Source organism: Pararge aegeria, chromosome 4 (assembly GCF_905163445.1).
Source record: "Pararge aegeria chromosome 4, ilParAegt1.1, whole genome shotgun sequence".
Classification (NCBI taxonomy): Eukaryota; Metazoa; Arthropoda; class Insecta; order Lepidoptera; family Nymphalidae; genus Pararge; species Pararge aegeria.
This window is the reverse complement of record NC_053183.1, coordinates 15,967,820-15,986,866: the sequence shown is the minus strand read 5'-3', so window position 1 is coordinate 15,986,866 and position 19,047 is coordinate 15,967,820. Positions and strand designations below refer to the sequence as shown.

The 19,047-nt window shown below is 33.3% G+C and overlaps 4 protein-coding genes across 6 annotated transcripts; 1 reads left to right on the top strand and 3 right to left on the bottom strand.

The window, feature by feature from the left end:
- Window positions 1–526: 526 nt before the first annotated feature.
- On the bottom strand, window positions 527–1,654 carry LOC120637857 (28S ribosomal protein S14, mitochondrial). Its single transcript, XM_039909895.1, has 3 exons — window positions 1,460–1,654; window positions 1,165–1,388; window positions 527–724 (listed from the first exon to the last, which is right to left on the bottom strand). The coding sequence occupies exons 1-3, from the start codon at window positions 1,523–1,525 to the stop codon at window positions 622–624; spliced, it is 393 nt and encodes a 130-aa protein (XP_039765829.1). The 5' UTR covers window positions 1,526–1,654; the 3' UTR covers window positions 527–621.
- Window positions 1,655–7,375: 5,721 nt separating this feature from the next.
- LOC120637906 (60S ribosomal protein L10a) lies at window positions 7,376–11,372 on the bottom strand. The gene is made up of 5 exons (XM_039909965.1): window positions 11,221–11,372; window positions 9,416–9,571; window positions 8,208–8,363; window positions 7,776–7,941; window positions 7,376–7,576 (listed from the first exon to the last, which is right to left on the bottom strand). Coding segments are annotated over exons 1-5 (651 nt in total). The 5' UTR covers window positions 11,223–11,372; the 3' UTR covers window positions 7,376–7,405.
- Window positions 11,373–12,305: 933 nt separating this feature from the next.
- LOC120637907 lies at window positions 12,306–13,795 on the bottom strand. Of its 2 annotated transcripts, none has more exons than XM_039909966.1 (3): window positions 13,614–13,795; window positions 13,212–13,382; window positions 12,306–12,523 (listed from the first exon to the last, which is right to left on the bottom strand). In XM_039909966.1, exons 1-3 carry the CDS (start codon window positions 13,755–13,757, stop codon window positions 12,383–12,385), a joined length of 456 nt encoding a protein of 151 aa, XP_039765900.1. In that variant the 5' UTR covers window positions 13,758–13,795; the 3' UTR covers window positions 12,306–12,382. The 2 variants fall into 2 exon arrangements, with proteins under 2 accessions (XP_039765900.1, XP_039765901.1); XM_039909967.1 differs by having other exon boundaries at window positions 12,443–12,523; window positions 13,280–13,382.
- Window positions 13,796–14,172: 377 nt separating this feature from the next.
- Window positions 14,173–17,989, top strand: LOC120637887 (phospholipid phosphatase 6). 2 transcript variants are annotated; one of them, XM_039909938.1, is made up of 4 exons: window positions 14,173–14,333; window positions 15,561–15,707; window positions 15,784–15,883; window positions 17,419–17,989. In XM_039909938.1, exons 2-4 carry the CDS (start codon window positions 15,597–15,599, stop codon window positions 17,811–17,813), a joined length of 606 nt encoding a protein of 201 aa, XP_039765872.1. In that variant the 5' UTR covers window positions 14,173–14,333; window positions 15,561–15,596; the 3' UTR covers window positions 17,814–17,989. The 2 variants fall into 2 exon arrangements, with proteins under 2 accessions (XP_039765872.1, XP_039765871.1); XM_039909937.1 differs by having other exon boundaries at window positions 14,173–14,518.
- Window positions 17,990–19,047: the final 1,058 nt, after the last annotated feature.

The following is a 19,047-nucleotide window of genomic DNA, read 5'->3' as shown; positions in this document are numbered from 1 at the left end:
CTTCTCGAGCGCACAGCATGAGGATTGAAGCTACATGTGTGCCAAAATTCATCAAGACTGGTTCAATAGCGGCAAACAAAAGTTGAAAGCAATATGAGCAAGGCTAAAAAAGTAATTCTAAATTCACTGCCACTATTCCAGGGGTTATAATTAACATGTCTACCTGCTAAAGCATGGGAACATGGAATAGGAGAATTTTACCCCCAATTATTATAATTTACACACTGCATGTGTGAGAAGATAAATTTTTATCCTTAGAAGATTTTATTGTCCTGCACAGCTAGCTTAGGCAGTGGACAATTATATCCCCAGGGAAAGGATATAAATTTATCTTCTCCCACAACTCTCAGAGCACTGGCGCAACCGGTACAAAAGTAAATAATTTGGAATAATAAACAGGGGTAAACTTCTCCTATTCCATATTCCTGTGCTTGCATGCAGACACATTTATTATATCCCTATTACAAGGACATAATTTTTGTCTCCTGCCCTTGCTAGGCTAAAAATCAGAAATGAAATCAAAATGGTATATAAAACAATGTTTATTGGTCTAATTAAAAACTAAAAAAAACAAATTACCTACATAATAGTTCATTGTATAAAGAATGCCCTAGGTTATGGTTAACCCCACATAGCTCTCTGTACACCTGAGAGCTTATTATAATCAGCCAGATGTCTCCAGACAATACGACTCATCCGCCATTCTTTGACAATACCGCGTGGCCTAAAAACAACAAAACATGTCATTAAAAATCTTCTGGCCAGTGGCAAAGTTTTAATGGAGAAATGCATTGACTAGTCATTCATATTCTTTGCACATTCCTACTACTATTATATAGTAATTAATAATATTTCAATTTTATTGAAAATAATTTATAAAATTATATTTTCTACTGGCTTAGCTTACAAGTACTGTTACTTCAAGCTGACATCTTATAATTGATGAAATATTGTATATTTCTGGATGAAAAGCTTCCAAAAGGTAAAAGAAAGAATTATAAAAAACTTAAAATTTGGAATTATTACATTTTAAATGATTTTAACATTAAATAAGTAAACAAGTTAAGGATCCAGCTTTTTATCAGAGCAAGTTTGCAATTTATGTATATTACTGGCTTAAAATCTGGTTAGGGTTCTTTAGTACAAAAATAATTAACAGTGTACCTTGATGTTATAACACATCTGTTATTGATCCTTAGTGGTATAGCATTCATTTCAAACTTGTTGATTTCCTTATCGGCCAGTTCTCTGATCTCTAAGGGCAATACATTGTTTTTTCTTAAGGCGTTTATTCTAGTCCTTTCCAGAAAATGTTCAGCGCTCATCCTCCGCCTCTTTACGTCCCTTACCATTAACCAATTTGCCCATTTATTCCTAACCTGCTGAAACTGTACGAGATAAAAATGTAATAGCGAAGTTCGAACTATTCAAAACCTTAACTGAAGTCTTTTCAACTTACCCCGAAACCCGACACTGTTTGCGATTTCCATATAAATTTACTTAGACCCGAAATGTTAAGATTCATCTTTACCTATACAAAAAGTCCGAGGTCCTAATTTTATTTCTTGAATTCAGTAACCTCAATGCAAATTGCAACTAAAATAACATGGAAACGTCATTTGTAAAATTAGTCATGTCACATGTGTGACAGGACAGATTACAGAAATCTGAGTGACAATTCCAGAGTTGGATGATGTTAAAATCGATCGAAACACGGCCTATCGGAGATACCGAGGCCTGTTTTTGTGCCCAAGAAATGTCAGTGACGTTTGTCGGGCAAACAATAAACTTCGAAAAAGCTTGTTTTTATAATTCTGATATTCTCAGTTTTCTGCGATATTTTATTTCGTTATAAGTTAATAAGTTTTGTGGAGTGTGGACTGTACATACCATGCTATACGATTTATTGCATGGGCAGCAATTTGGTTTTACACGTGGTCGCTTTATTGCATGGGCAGCAATTTGGTTTTACACGTGGTCGCTCAATAACCGATGCTGGTGTTGAGTTAGTAAAAAATATATTTGAAGCCTGGGAGAAGTCACGGGACGCACTTGGCGTCTTCTTTGACTTGTCCAAGGCTTTCGATTGTGTAGAACATGAAACATTGATCAGGAAATTACACCACTATGGAATTCGGGTCATAGCTCTAGATTTAATGAATGAATGAATGATTTATTTATTTCTCTACATTACTTATAAGTACGAGTACAATATAATGTTGCTTACGGGCTATTTTGTTACACATTTATAATGTGGGGACTGATGCTTGAACTAGGTAGACTTGTATCTCAAGCCACCAGGCCCTTTCCCCAGGATAAAGTATACAAATGATTTCCTATCTTAATGATAGAATTAAAAAAAATTAAAGCGGTCTAACGGGTCATTTGTGAAAATTGGTGTCCCCCAGGGATCTATATTAGGACCTTTTCTTTTCCTCATTTACATGAATGACTTCCTTACCTTGCTGAGGACAATCACGGGATAGTATTCTTTGCTGATGATAAATCATTGATGTTTGAAATTAAACGACGTGAAACAAATCTTGACGATGTAAACATATGTCTCGCTAAAGTAGTACAATGGTTTGAGGCTAATAACTTAGCTCTTAACGGAAAAGAGTATAAAATTCACCAGTTACCGAATGTTAAACAAGTAAAAACCATTGCACAACTTAATAAGATTAAGAGTTAGATTTGGTGGATACGACAAGCTTTTTAGGAATAACGTTAGATGCTAAGCTTCAATGGGGCCCACATATAAATAATTTAGCGAACAGACTTGGTTCTGCAGCATACGCGGTAAAAAAGATTCGTCATATGTCAAATATAGAGACTGCTAGGCTTGTGTATTTTAGTTATTTTCACAGCATTATGTCCTACGGCGTTTTATTATGGGGTAATGCTGCTGATATAAATTCTTTTTTCGTCCTGCAGAAGAGGGCTGTTCGTGCGATATATAAAATGGGCCCAAAAGAGTCATTAAGGGATAAATTTAAAGAAGTGCATAGTCAGTACATATATGAAAATTTAATTTATGTCCATAAAAATATAACAAAATTTAAAAATAAAATGGACTGTAACAATGTAAACATTAGAAGCAAAAATAAACTCACTGTGCAGTTTACTAGGCTACACAAAATTGCAAATTCATTTAAGGGCAATTGTATTTTATTTTATAACAAATTACCAAATGAAATCTTTGAGATGTCTCTCAATAAGTTCAAAGTTTATATAAAACGTAAGCTTACAGAAAAATCCTATTATAATATTAAGGATTACTTAAACGATAAAAAAGCTTGGGTGTGAATTGCTCTAGCCTCATAGCTGAATATAAATTTACTGTGAGATGATGATAACAAAAAAAAATGTTTACCCGGCTAAGTTTGTTGTGGGCTCTACTTAGACCAGGGCGCGTTTGGAACCCTCGTAGCTTTAGGTTTAAGTTGGCGAACGAAGTTATCACCATCCCCTTACAATTATGTAAACATTTATGTATGAACGCTTCATAAGTGCCTGTGATAGGCCTACATGAATAAAGAAAATTTGAATTTACTAATAGAAAAATAAAATAGTTATAACTAAAAAAAAAATCAATTTTGTTTTTATATACAATAAGCGACTCTACTTCGATCGCATATACAAATCCAGCCGATTTTAGTGAATCTATAGTTTATCTCTTTTTGTTTGTGCAGCGTAACGCGTAAGGATAGATACTTACTACTATAGATAGATGCTACTACTACTTACTAAACATCTCTCTTCGAAACGGATTTTCAAAATGTTTATGTGATAGACAGAGACACAAATAGTACAGCCAGTCAATCTGTTCCCACTGTTGTTGTGTTAATTAGACCATGGAGTTTGGAAAAGGTTAATCTTGACTCTCGGAAATAATCACAAATTTTTTTGTGTGCTAATTTATTATGTGATTTAATTTAGTAATAAGTACCTCGACAGATCAATATTATTACAACATTGGATTCCCGAAACTGGAAAATATTTTTGTGATTAACATGAATGTTTTTCAGTGTCTGGGTGTATATCTGTAAATTATAAGTATTTGCGAATATTATTCATAAATATAATCGTCAGTCATCTTGGTACCCATAACACAAGCTACGCTGACTTTGGGTCAAGATGGTGATGTGTGTATTACATTACCTGTTGTGTGTGTGATACGTGAAGATAATTTAAAGCTATACATCCCAGGATGTATACATGTGGAGTACATTAACACACATTATAGCTGCCGTGTGTGAAGTCCTTTATGCTTTTAGCATTCAGGCATTTTCTTGCTTTTAGCATTTCTGTACCCGTCCGTAACTTTTAAACGGTAGTTCAAATTTTAATAATTTAAAGAGGAATTTGCAGGTAGGGGTGTGACATTGTACATAAAAAATCGATTTTTAATTAATCGGGTTTTCTTCTTACCTCAATTAATTTCAAAATAAACGCCATAAATAGTATATCAATAGTTTCATTAATTAAAAATGAATAACATAAATAGTAAATTCTTATATAATCAACACAAATTAAGGTTTTAAGAACAATCAAATGCTAAAGAGTTGAAATTAAAATCTTTTTCACATAAATCAAATTATTCAAATAAATTAAATTATTCAAAAACTAAAAATCCGTAGGCAACGAGTTCAGCAATAACAGCTTGTTTTAAAAATTATGTTTCACCAACGAATCATTTCACAACATTTGGTTGGCATATCAACCAAATATTGGTGCAGTTCTTTGACTCGATCTACGGTTTGATCAAACTGAACTGTTTCAAAATCACAGAAGGAATGCCACCATAGACGCATAGATGGCATTAATGTAGTATTGATTGTCGCGTTCTGGGTTCTGGGCCAAAAAAAGCAAACAATGTTGGGGGGTTGAAGATGAAAAATCAGTAATAATTGATTGAATGATTTATAAAAAAATCGATTATTCATAGAAATAAAATCACGTAAATTAACATACATTATATTATGTATGTTAATGTACGTGTCATGTGACGTGTGAAGTCCTTTATACGCGGCCGGAAGACCGCGTCCCTCGGCATTTTCTTGCTTTTAGCATTTCCGTACCCTTCGTTAAACGGTAGTTCAAATTTTGAATAATAGAGGAATTTACAAAATTGATGGTACATTATCAATTTTAATTGTAAAACTATTTAGTTGGATAAGGATTAATATCATGATAGGAATGTCATCACACAACAGACACATACACATGCGCACGCACGCTGCCGCTTGTTTTTCTGGAATGATTAAAAAGTAACCTTCGTCACTTTTCAGGTCCTCAACTATGCCTATCGAAAAAAACTGCGTCAATCTAAAACTCCGTTGCGCGGATTTTAAAAGACAAATGCCCGCATTTAGTGATGCTAGCGATCCTGTATGTGCAGTTTACTTTTCCGAGATAAAAAGATGCCTATGAGCTATTCCAGACTGTCTGCCAAATCGGTTTATTCCTTGTGGTGTTAAAGCGTAACAAACATCCATCCATCCATTTTTACAAACTTTCGCATTTATAATATTAGCAGGATGGTACGCATGCATTAGATTGTTGTCCCATATGCCTTGCGACTTGCTGTTATCTGTGAAGAGTTATATCCTTTATCTCCGACAATATTTATCAGATCTTACAGATACATGCTTGATAGTAGAAGTGGACGTCAAAAAAATATTAAAATCGGTTCAAATTCAATCGAGCTATGAAGTAAAATTGATAAAAAATTCTTCCCATTTCTCGGGATAAAAATGTCCTATATGTTGACCCAGAATATCAGCTAACACTATACTGAGTTTAATTAAAATCCGTTTAAATTATATGTGATGTGCAGCGTGAAAGGTTATGCTCATAAATTTGAAATATATACTGGCCAAGAGAATGAACGGCTTCCAGATGAACCAGATTTTGGGCCAGTGGGAAATGTTGTAGTCCGGCTTGCTAGAGGTGTCCCAAGGCATATAAATCATATAATTTATTTTGATAATTTTTACACCTCTGTACCTTTAGTTACCTATCTTGCCAAACAAGGAATCTATAGCCTAGGTACTGTGCAATCTAACAGGCTAGTGAACTGCAAACTGCCGGACAAAAAAACAATGATGAAGAAATCTGTTCCTCGTGGAACTTATGAAGAGCAGATGACTGAATTTGACGGTATTGATTTGACAGCAGTTACTTGGAAGGACAATAAAGTTGTAACTTTTCTATCTTCATATGTTGGAGCTGAACCTGTGGGCCAAGTAGAAAGATTTGACAAGGCAAATAAGACTAGAATTAAAATTTTATGCCCACATATAATAAAGGAATATAATGCCCTAATGGGCGGAGTGGACCTAATGGATAGCTTTATTGGGAGGTACCGAATTGCAATGAGAAGCCGAAAGTGGTATCTTCGTATCTTTTACCACTTATTGGACATGACGGTAATAAATTCTTGGCTGTGTATAAAAATTTAAAAACAACTGAAGCCAATTCATCAGTTCTAAACCTATGTAACTATAGACTGGAACTAGCTGAGGTATTAGCCAAAGTAAATAACTCATTTGAACTCTGCAACAAAAGAGGAAGGCCAAGTACCAGCAACAGTGTTGAAATGGAAATACAAGCAAAAAAAAGGAGAGGACCAGCTCAACATATTCCTCCTTAGGACATAAGGACTGATAATGTTGGTCACTGGCCTGGTAATTGTGTTCGCAGCAGATGCAAAATGCCTGGATGCAAGGGATACACGCAAAACAGGTGTGAGAAGTGTGGAGTAGCTCTTTGTCTTACCACAACCAAAAATTGTTTTAAAAATTTTCATATGTAGTTATTGTCTAGTGAGTGCATAGTGTTGTAGTTCTGCAACAAATGGTTTTTAATAAAAATAGCTATGAAAATAAAAAAAACTATTTTTTTTATTATTTTTCCCTAAATCAGCATATTCATGGCTCCAACATATATTTTTTCTCGGTCTAAAAATAAAATCATGCATTTAAGGGTTAATAGTTTTCGCGTGATGCGGACAGACACAAAATTAAATAAAAATCTGTTTTGGACTCAAGTCTCGATTAAATGTGCAGAAATCTTCCAATTAGTTTTATTATAGGTATAGTTGATCCTCACTATCAATATGTACAGTAATATGGTTCAACTCCGGAACACGCATATTTACATATCACAGCGGATGGGGTCGAATGGGGACAGTGGGCGTAAATGGGTTTCATGGAAGTGAGTGGTAATTATATTATGTGAGAATAGCGTATTTTATGTCTCTTAAACAGCTAAATTTTAGTTTTCATTATATTACCTGTTTTGCAGCTAATTCGCACTTTTACGCATTACTGTAAAATTTTTGAATTGAACTTTGTAAAATAATACCATTAGAATTTTCTTAGTCAAGTTTTATTACAATGAATTAGTACAATCTCTGGGGTGGCCCCATAGTGGATTTCATATGCAGTGAGCGCACATTCTGCCAGTGTTTTTTCAAGAGGGACACTAAGAAATTGATTGACAGGTGCACATTTTGTGCAAGCTCATCTGGAGTCATATCAACATGGCCAACAGCTACCGAGAGACATAATACCTGAAATAAATAAAATACATAAATTAAGGAATGATTTGACAACTTTTTTCCAGCACAACAGGTTGTATAAAGAAATTATACACTAATCGCATTCTTGCAAATTAAAACATTACAATGGTATCTCCACAACTAATTCTCGCAATTTATTCAAATATTTCTAGTTCTAGGCTAGTGAGACGACAAAGTATATTGTTATTACCTTCTTCATTTGGAATTTGATTGTAGCCTTAACCTCATCTATCTTCGCTGTCATAGACTCCTGGTGGGAGAGGAGACCAGGAAACTTGCCAGCCTTGTTAAGACCAGGGCCCAACAGACGAGGGATCTGCTTGATGAGGGACTCGGAAGCAAGGAAAGCATCATATCTAAAAATAAATTAAGAAATTGTACTAAGAGTGAGCGGTACATATTTAAACTTCAAATTTTCAGCTTGTTTTTAAGCAAATGAAACTTTTTAAGATAATAGCAAATCGAAAAAAATATACTTAATAAATTTTTTTTTTTTTTATTGTTTGAAATAAACTCAGCTCATAGAATGATACATTTATTAATGTGCTGTTACTCATTAGTTGTCTGTTGCAAATACATGTCCGCTCTTTGGATATCAAGGACTTTACACTATTTTACTTACTTCTTGGCTAGTTTCTTGACCAGTTTCTTGTTCTTGTTAAGTTTCTTTAAAGCTTCAGCATCCATACAAGGAACGGTCAAGGTTTTTGCCTCATCACAATGCTGCTGGTCCCCCAATACACACACCTGCATTTTAGGCCTTGGGATAAACTTTAGCCTGTAAGAATTTTTTATAAAATTAATATTTTATAAGCAAACATTTGTAATTAGATTCATAATTAAAAATCAGTGAAAAATATCATCAATTGTCAGATAATACATGCAATCAAAAAATCATCATTTAATCTTAAAACTAAGGATTAATAAGAAATTATGATTATTGGTGTCCCTGAATTAGGTAATATTTTTTATGTATTTTGTTTCAAAAACCTAACCAACAATAAAGAATTGTTACTTAACAATTAAAGAATATGGTCCTTTGTACAGAAACGTAGAAAGTAAATCAAAAGTTATTTGTATAACTACACATTTTTTACTATTATTGCTAATTTTCATAAATACCGAACTTTGAGAAGATTTTTTATTGAATGTTCATGTTCTTAATTTTCGCCTACTCTGATCATAAACCCTGTGCACACCATTGCAATATATTATTAAATATTTTATAATCCCAAAATAAAAATTAGTTCTACAACATCAAAATTGATTGTACATTAGTCTTACCACAGGTCCTTAAGTTTTACATTTCTATACTAGGTCGGTGAGCCAAAGCAAACCTACCCGTTATTTAAAGACTCTGGGTGGAGTCCCGTCAGTTACCACTGACTCCCTGTCCAGATACAATATTGTGGCAAATATAGACATCTACCTATTTTCAAACATCATAATATACAAACTGTAATGTATTTGTATATGTCCTAAGGCCTTAACCCTTGGTACAACCACGCTGCTCATAAGTTGTGAGCAGCATGAAAGTGAAATGTTTTCCTTTAATTGGGTTTATAACTGAGATCAACGAGTATTGAATAGAAATTCTACAGCTAATATACAAAGTGATAAAGTTGTTCTAAAATCTGTTTTGATAACGCAATATTTCTTAAAGACTAGTACTTTAGGTTTAGGTCTAGGACCTTTTAGTCTTTGCGCGAGAGGTTACAAAGGACGAATTACGAATTAAAACGTGTCAGTCACGTGAGAAATTTCAAAATTGTTTGTGAAGATGTCCATAATAATTATGTCCACAATAAAGCTCTTTCCAGGTAAACATACTTGACGGTGCCGGAGAAACGTTTGTCCTTCTGTGGGTCATAGTTCTTCAGACCAATTTGAAGTTCGACAGTCTCCAAGAAATTACGCTTCTTTTCCTTGGATGTCTCGAGGACGGCATTTACGCACTCGTAAAGCGTATCACGCGATACCTTCGACCTGAAAGTAGGAAATAACACAAATTAATCACCATGGTTTGGATACCGCTTGATACAGCGTTCCGAATGTGATCGACTATACTTAACACGTTGACTGCTGCCTAACATTAACAAATACGGTACACGAGCGCGGCAGGATTACACGCTAGGCGTGTTTTCAGCACTGGTGAAGCGTATTCGAAACAGGCGCTACGAGCATGCGGCCCCACACGCCTGGCGTGTTTAAACTTATCGCGACAGCTATGCGGCCTTTACGCAACAGGTGTGTTATTACATCACTCGTATTTTCTCATTTATTTATTGAACAACATGAAAACCCAACACTTGTCGCATTTGAATAGCAATTTGTATTTTTTTGTTGGATAAAATAGAATAAAACTTTAATGTAGTCAACACAGATTTTCTTTTTTTCAAAATTAATCATTTTCTAAAGAGCTTTAAATATAGTGGCTTTACATCTGGTAGGTACACTATTTTACTATATTCAAAATCGCGGCAACGTCAACCTGTGTGTAACTTGTGAATGTCATTTAGGAATCATGATAAATAAATAAGTAAAAAAACAGTATTAAATACCTACTTACATACGAATGCGGATTGCCGACAAAGAAGCAAATTTTAAAATAATATGCATTTTAAATATAATAATCCTTCCAGTAAATATACAGAACCATTGTTAAATTTACTTTTAAATTCGAAACAATAGTAACTCATTCCTGAGTAGTTTATTGGTACCGCTGGCCGCACCGATAACGTTTATTTAAGAAGATAAGAAAAAATAAGGATGCGGATGCATCGTTTTGTAATTCTGTCGGTATAATGGAATGCAAACCGATATTTATAAAATAAATTATTGACGATACCGATACCAATGAAAATAGTGCAGGCGAACTCAGGCGTACAAATATTAAAAAATATACAAATAGACGTCAAACTTATGTTGCGGATACCTTTATTGCAGAAAAACATTGTAGAGTATGCTAAAATATAGGACGACGATCCTATATCGATATCAATATCTATTTCGCGTCCCTATAAAATATTTTAAAACAATGCAATTATCTAGGTGGGTATTATTTAGTGATCGATGGTATTATACTATTGTTGCAAATATTTGGTCGAAAACATGTTTTTTATATGAACTTGTTAGTTATACGTGTGATGGTCGATTCTCTCGATGGCATGGGAATTATTAAGAAAAACACTCATGTATAATGATTAGATAACTCACAAAACAACGAATTTTAAGTAGGTATACTGTCTAATATATAATAAAACGTAATTGCGTTAACGTTTAACTAATATTTAATAAAACGTACTTGCGGTAACGTATAACACACTTGTTGCGTAAAGGCCGCTCTAACAGTATATTTAAACAACACAGCGTTTGTGTTTGCCGCACTCGCAGAACGCCGAAAAAACACGCCCAGCGTGTTCGGCCGCATCCTTGTAGGTACATTTATTTTAACACGCCTAGCGTGTTCGAGCCGCACACGCGTTACGTAGTTATCAAACACAAACGTTGTGTTTTCAGCAGCCAACGTGTTAAAATAAATATATTTTTAATTGAATAAGCAATTAATTGTAAAGATTAAATAAAATAATAGCATCAAAATTAATGAATTACTAAGATGTTTTCAGATTACTTACATTTTGGTTTCAGCAACCTCTTCCTACCGTTGTCACAATTACAAAAGAGAAAGATTATTCAATGTCGGAATGACGGAATAAAAACTTTTGACAATTCAAATGACAGATAAGCCTCAGATAGGCTGTGTTGAACCTTAAAGCGGAACAGTCGATGCCACAGAATAGATACAGAACTTTTCGACATACAATATAGGAAGGGTAGGAGATAATTATATCCCCAGGAATTATCAACTCTCAGAGCACTGGCGCACAAGTAGAAATAATATCAAATAATATATGTGTAATAATGAACGGGGTTAAACTTCTCCTATTCCATATTCCCGTGCTTTACCAGGTAGACACGTTAATTATATTCCTTTTTAGGTGATTTAATCGGGGGATATATTTTTTATCTCAATTACAGCTTTCTCACCTTCAGCAGGGCTAGCACGGGGCTAGCCCTGCTGAAGGTGAGAAAGCTGTACTTATCAATATTTACGTGCAACGATAATTATTAGTATTCGTTCATCCATAAGTGGCGTGAACTGATTGGTATTTAGCAGTACTGGAGCATTCAGTTATGAATTGAGTGTCCAAATAATTAGGTATTGAAATATGCTTGTTTGGCTTTTTTTTATATAATAAGAGCTAAGTGCAATGTGCACATTGTTGTTATATAGGGTTGTTATACTCACTTGCAGCATTAAAGAAATTAAAGTAGCCTACTATATTAATGATTAAAAATTAAGATCGGATAGGATTGGATGGTAGTGTCAGTATTTTATAAATTCCTTACCACAACAGTAATGCTTGCAAACGAATAACAGCGACTAACTCAAAGAGACAGACATGTATTTATTTTAGTAGTTTCGAACTCGAAAATGGCAGTTCATTTCTTCAGAACTCCACGCCATTTTTTAGGTACATATTATGACTGTGGCAGAAATTTGAGAATAAACATGCTTATTTGTTGCAAGTTATAAAAAAGCAGGAACATTTGAAGAATATTTTCTCTTATAAACAGAAAAGTGTATATAAATAGACTACGATGGGCGATTACGAGCTTTTAAAGCTCTAGATTTAAACCATTTTGTGCAGTTATTTTTTTTAATATACAAAATATCTATAAAAAATTGGCATACAAACATGCCGCATTCTGATCATTTTGATTTATATTTCTTGCTCAAAATAAGGTAGCATATTTATTATTCCTTTTAACAATGTCTAAAATACGGCTATTTGTAGATATGGGTTGAGGGTGTCTTGGAAAAGTTACATGCCAATCTGAGTTTGTTATCGCGGGGTCATGCTGCCACCATCCGTACTGGAAAAAAAACAATATCTAAAGCAGCAGGTAAGACAAGCTGTTGGCGTGGCGACGCACAATGAGTGGAATCGAGCTAAAATCATATTTAATATTTATATTGATAGGACAAAGTTTTGTCAATAACATCATCCATCATTTATTATTGCCAGAAAAACTCAATGGTAATTATTCTTCTTCTTCTTTTGATTTATGGCTTTTCGTAGTGCCAAAACAGCACAATGTACTTTGCCAGTGTTAAGTAGCTTGGAAAAGGCACGAACTAGAGTGGTCAGTAAAGAAAAAGAAATGTCTATTTCATAACTTCGACCTGCAATAGTAGTTGTTAGTGAAATGAACTAAGTACGCATGAATTTAACAATCATTTGAAGATAAAATAGAATTCAAATTTTATATCCAAAATATAAAAATCATAGTTTTAATTTGTTAATTTTAATAAATTTGCATAGATATTTAACATACCGACTATACACTGACATTAACACACACTCGACATTTAAGGGACGAGGAATTTTAGAAGGAAGTATATCATACAGATTAAAGGGCAATTTCGGGCAGGAAAAAAGGATGGTAATTATTAACCCCACCTTGAAATTAAAACCAGAACATAATCTATTTTTAAAAACGCCTACCAATAGACCAACGAGGCAGCTTATAATTTACACAGTAAAAATTATGACATTAAAACCTCAAGCGAAGTAGTAGTAGGTAGCCTATACATATCTGCTGGGCCAACCGGTTTTATCACACCCTTACGTTTCATTTTCATAAATCGTTGTGAAGATCCGTATGTGAAACCATCAACTCTGCCAACATATACATCAATTATGCGGATAGTATCTATATCGGGTCTCTGAATCTGTTGAAAGACAAAAAATCTTTTCTGAAGTTGGTTAACAAATTTATTTTTAAATTTTTGTGGTTAATCGAAACTATGTGGACGATAATAGCACAGCTAGTTAGATGTTTAAAAATTGTAAAAAAAATTGGTAAATGGTTTACTGCGACGGTGGTATGTACTTATTTAGCGTACCAAGCTGTATGAAAATTCTTTCATTTGAACAATTTACCTCATATCAGAAAAACCAACCTTGCTAGGAAGTGTAGAATTTTGAATAACTTTTTCCATTAAAGGTTTAACTTCATTTTTCGATTTAGGTTCTTCATAATCAATTTTTAAGGTATCTTTAATATAATTATCTGGTCCGTACAAGGATATTCCAAAAAACTCCATTTAGTTTTCTAATATATAAAGGAGAAGAAGGATGGAGATATATAATATGTAACGGATTTACAAAAATAACTTATATTAATAAAAATTTCTTAAATCTGTTTTCATTATTGCAATTAATTATATCAAATCTTTGAATAAATTTGAATAAATAACCTTAACCACGAATATTATGACATGTTTCCTTTTAATTACTGTATAAAGAGGTTTAAATCATTTTTAAAAGTAATGTTTACCTAATAAAAAAAATGCAACCAACCAGATAGAAGCATATTAAATCTATGCAACAAACAATATCTTGAAGGAGCAAAGAACTGGTCTTGGTCACATGGTGTTTATATCGTCATCGAGTATATTGACATTATCTGTGTTGACTCAACTATCAAAGAGAATTAAATCATTAATCTATATTTTATAATTTGAAATTTCTATAGTCTGTTGTTCTGTTTCCAAGAGCTGATGTAAATAATCACGTAATTACCTTTTTGGAATTTCGAAATACTTTCAGGAGTGAACTTAAAAACAATATAGTGGTACACACAAGAAAAATATTAAGATAAAGTAAATCTCGCTAAACTTGTAGGTTCACTGAGCATCTTTGTAGCATGGTTGTTGAATGTGCATTACCTGGTTAACTACGTTATTTATGTACCTACACTTGAAATTATCATCTGTTTTTATATTTAAAAGTGTGTTCCGTGTAGCTATAGCTTCAGCTCAGCCTTAACAGAGATTAATTTACTCATTATTTAATAATGAATGTGGTAAGAAATGTTGTGCATACTTATTAAATTTTAGTTCCATCCATTTAACCTAGTCGGGGACTCATCATTTTAGGTGCTTTGCGTTTGGTTACAAATAAATGATGCTTGATTAGGTCATACTTTTTTATTTCCTCGATTCATGTCATCAACCAATCCTTTATTGTATGTAATAAAGTCATAATCATTATATGATCCCTTCAATAACAAAGTAGGTACTGATGCAGATTTCTTAACTTACCTACAAGCCAAATAATGTGAAAATACAATGATAGTGTTCTGTGTTCTTGATTGTATTAAGTTGTCATTTGTATCTTAGTAAGTCCACTTTAAGTTCAAATTTACCTAACAAGCATGATTTATATGACATCATTATGATAGTGACTAATGACTGTACATATTCACCTGAACACCTGAATACATAATGCAAAGTACGTGCTATATTGAGATTGTAGACTCTTAACATGCGTAATGTTAGATAATTTGATTTTATAACACTAATCATAATTTTCTATAAATATAATTTTAAAGAAATAGAGAAAATTCCCAATTTAAGTATAGTCCAATTAGAGAATTGATTTCTGAAAGATGACTGATGTTTGCTGGCTCATTTGCCATAGTATTTTCATACCAGTATATTGTGTGAAAGAGATGTAGCATATAATCAGCCTTTTATAAATGTATTCTTATAAATGGACAATATGTTTCCGTCTTCTGTTTGCCTTTAAAAGAGACCTTTGCCATCTTTTACGTTTTTATTTGTTCTGTATAACCTACCTATTATTAGTGAATTAAGAATTTATAAGGATGGGATTGTGTCCTGATTTAATCCTCTCAGGGTTGAGCACATTTAATTTTGATCAATTAGGCTGTCACAAAGCCTGGATTAATTTAAGCTTATCGCTAAATTCTAGTGTATCTTTAATTAGCCTTTTTGGGATTCTATGGTTTGTTTGAGCTTTGTGGAAATGGTCCTCCTTAATGTAAGATTATACTATCAAAATGTCTTTCTCAAAAACAATACTGTTTCATTTGTTATTTGCAGTTAGGAGAAGCAGAAGAAAAAAGGAAAGTACCAACAATGTTGCAAAAACTATTACACTTTGATATCCAAGTCACAAAGAAGTTTGTGGACATGTCCCATAACATAACAGCATTGAGGTCCCTACGCATACATTCAAAATTTTTAGAGGTAAGCTCCTTTTATTGCTATAAGTATCTTTTGGAGTGTGGATTTCAGAATATTTAAGGTTATTTTTGTTAACTAGGTATCATGCCATGGTATTGTCTGGTTGGCAGGCTGGCTTAGCTTCATTTGGCTTTTCAACAACAAAGAACTGTATCAATTACAAGTAAATGTGTTTATTGGTATGTATATTTTTATTTTTTCAAAGCATATTGGTTCTGATTCAGTTGTACAAAATGAATCTCTAAACTAAATTGGCAGGTGTAATAGTTCCACATATTTTCAGTGTTTTCTTTATGGAAGATAGCACCATTTTTAGACATGCCAATATGTATATTAATTAATTTAAAACCCAATGGATTTTAAAAAACTATTTATTCTTCATAGTAGTTTCCGAAACAATATTAAAAAAAGATTTTGTACATTCAAATCAAAATCACATGATTTTGATATGAATGTACTTGGTTGAATAAATATCATAGTTCTTTAGTTGCAATATAGAGCAATTTGCACACATTTTAGAGCAATTTAGATAGAGGACTAGAATTAGAGATATTTATGTACGTACAAAGATCAACATATCTTGATGACCTGTCAATTTAGTGTAGATAGAGTGCTATGCTTTTTGCACTGTGGCAGTGCTATTTCTAGTCAATTAAGTTTAGAGAAATGAGCCAAAGAATAATTGGCACCAGTATTTTATCTCTCATAATAACCAATAACTCTGTTACAAAAAGCTCTACTACTACTGAAATAATCCTATCTTTATATTTAAAAGAAATGTGGACCGGCTGGACCTATTTGGCTAATTTTGATCTTTACATTTTCATGGAAGTCTAGGGAAGGTCTAACAGTGGGAAATCATGATAAATCTATTATTAATAATAACTATTATTCAATAAATCAGCTACCTGACGTAAAGATATATTCAATCGTGCTGGCAATTTCAAACATACAAAAAAACTATTCAGCTTTATGATATTAAATATAGGATATTAAAGACTTCGTCCTACGTCCGTATCGTCGTTAAAGTCAATTCGTCCGATACAAACTCTTTCTGCGACACACCGCCCGACGCACGAATATATGATCAAAAGTCGTAGCATATAGCCTCACTCAAGAATTGGGGTAGGAACTGAAAAAAAATGGATTAAAAAATTTTATTGGAATAAACCCTTGAACATGTTTTTAACCATTTCTATTAATTATCAACCTAAATACCAATTTTAAGCAATATTACTTGAAAAATTAACGACTTTTCTACAAACATTTATCCACTGGATTGAATACATAAAACTAACTAACGTTTTTTATTTTTTTAAGAAAATAAAGTACTGAATTACTTGGATATAACATGAAAATTAAAGGTCTTTCATACAATGTTTAATTCCCTATTTGGCTCCTGTGGGGTAAAATTCCCAAAAAAACAATGGCATACCAATATCTTTATTTCTAAACTAAATCAATAGCCCAAATATTATGGATATAACTTCAATAATTACGTACTGCTATAGATGTATAAGTAATACAGAGTTCATCGGGTTATCTTTTATTTCATTTAATTAAAGTGCATTAAATTCTAACTGAAATAAATGCACTGTACTACATTTATATTATTCTGAGGGGGTACTAAGTTTGCCGGTTCAGCTAGTGTTATTAATTAAATATTAGTCTTTTAATGAACTTTCCCATTATATTTATGAATTTTCTGTTTCAGCACTATTAATAGACATTGTTGTTATAGCAGTGTTAAAAGCATTTGTTCGAAGACGTCGGCCAGTGCCCATGAACAAATTACTTCCTGGAAACCCTGACAAATATTCCTTTCCATCGGGCCATTCAAGCAGAGCAGCCATGATTGCATTTATTATGATTTGTGTAGATCCGATCTCATTTATATTCTACCCTCCTTTGCTTGCATGGGTAGGAGCTGTGGCTCTTTCAAGAGTTTTGGCAGAGAGACACTACTTTTTAGATGTTTTTGCTGGATTAGGCATTGGAGTGCTGGAAGGCCTACTTATATCACTGATGTGGTTCTCTCAAAGTACAGCTATCAGTATCATATCAACATTATCGGATGAAAAGAAAGATGGAGGGGAGTACCATGTATAAAATGAAAGCTACCCGGAACTAAATCTAATTTAAATTTGCAATTGCTTGTTTAAATATTATTTAGGTTTGAAATGAAATACAATCAAGTAAACACAAATGTCATTGTTAAATTCTAACACAATTGTGTTATTATATTAATGTATAAAACAATAAAGAGTCTGTAAATAACAACATTATTTGATGTTGCAACAATGAATCTAACTGTCCACGTAAAAATAATCTTATGACCCTCTAATATGTATTGGACAGAGACCCAGATCTTGAGCTAGGATTATGGTGAAATACTTATGAATTGGTGCTTGAGTTCAGGTTCGTATGGCTGTATGTTAACTATGCCCTTTGTGCATCAGCAAATATCTAACAATCAAGTGTGAGTTCAATTTGAGTTATTCCTGTTAATTATAACAAGGGCATACCATACTGATGCTTAAATAAGCATTAAAATCTTAGAGACCGGGGTTGGAACCAGAGAGACTCCTTGCAATACAGTTTCTGATACACAAATGTAGTGATATGCAGCAACATGTGTTCATAGATTAAGAAAAAGCCTTCGATCGAGTGCTGCATGATCGCCAAATTACATAATATCGGCCTAGATGGCTGGGACATACGTATCAACTAGAATCTGTATTTATCTGTATCAACTAGCTAAAGTTCGGGTTGATAATGAAGAGACCGAAGAGGCCGAAATTAAGAGAGGAGTTCGACAGGGATGTATTTTGTCACCTACTCTATTTATTTGTACTCTGAAAAAAATAATCGCCAAAGCAATCGGGGCCTAGACTGTGGAGTTAAAATAAGTAGCCGTACTATACATAATATTACATAAGTCGACGGTACAGTCCTTATAGAAGTCTTTGGAAGATACGAAGAATTTTCATATTCAATACATGTAGTGAAAACGCTGGTCTTAGGATGAATATGAAGACCAACTCCATGTTCATATCAAAAGATTAAATTCATGTTGACATCACCGTAGAAGGCCAAAAAGGTGTGATTGCGCAAATACTATAGGTATGTATAATATTTAGGTACCTACGTGGCTTAATGATCAGAAAATTGAGACTAGTTAAAGTATCTAGAAGTACCTTTATTAGAATGAAAAAAGTACTCGGCAACCGCAGACTTAAGATGCCTTCGTGCATTCGATTCCTATACTGCTATATGGATGCGAGGCTTGTACTATGAAAGCCAACCTCGGGAAACTTATAGAAGCATTTGAATTGTGGGCATT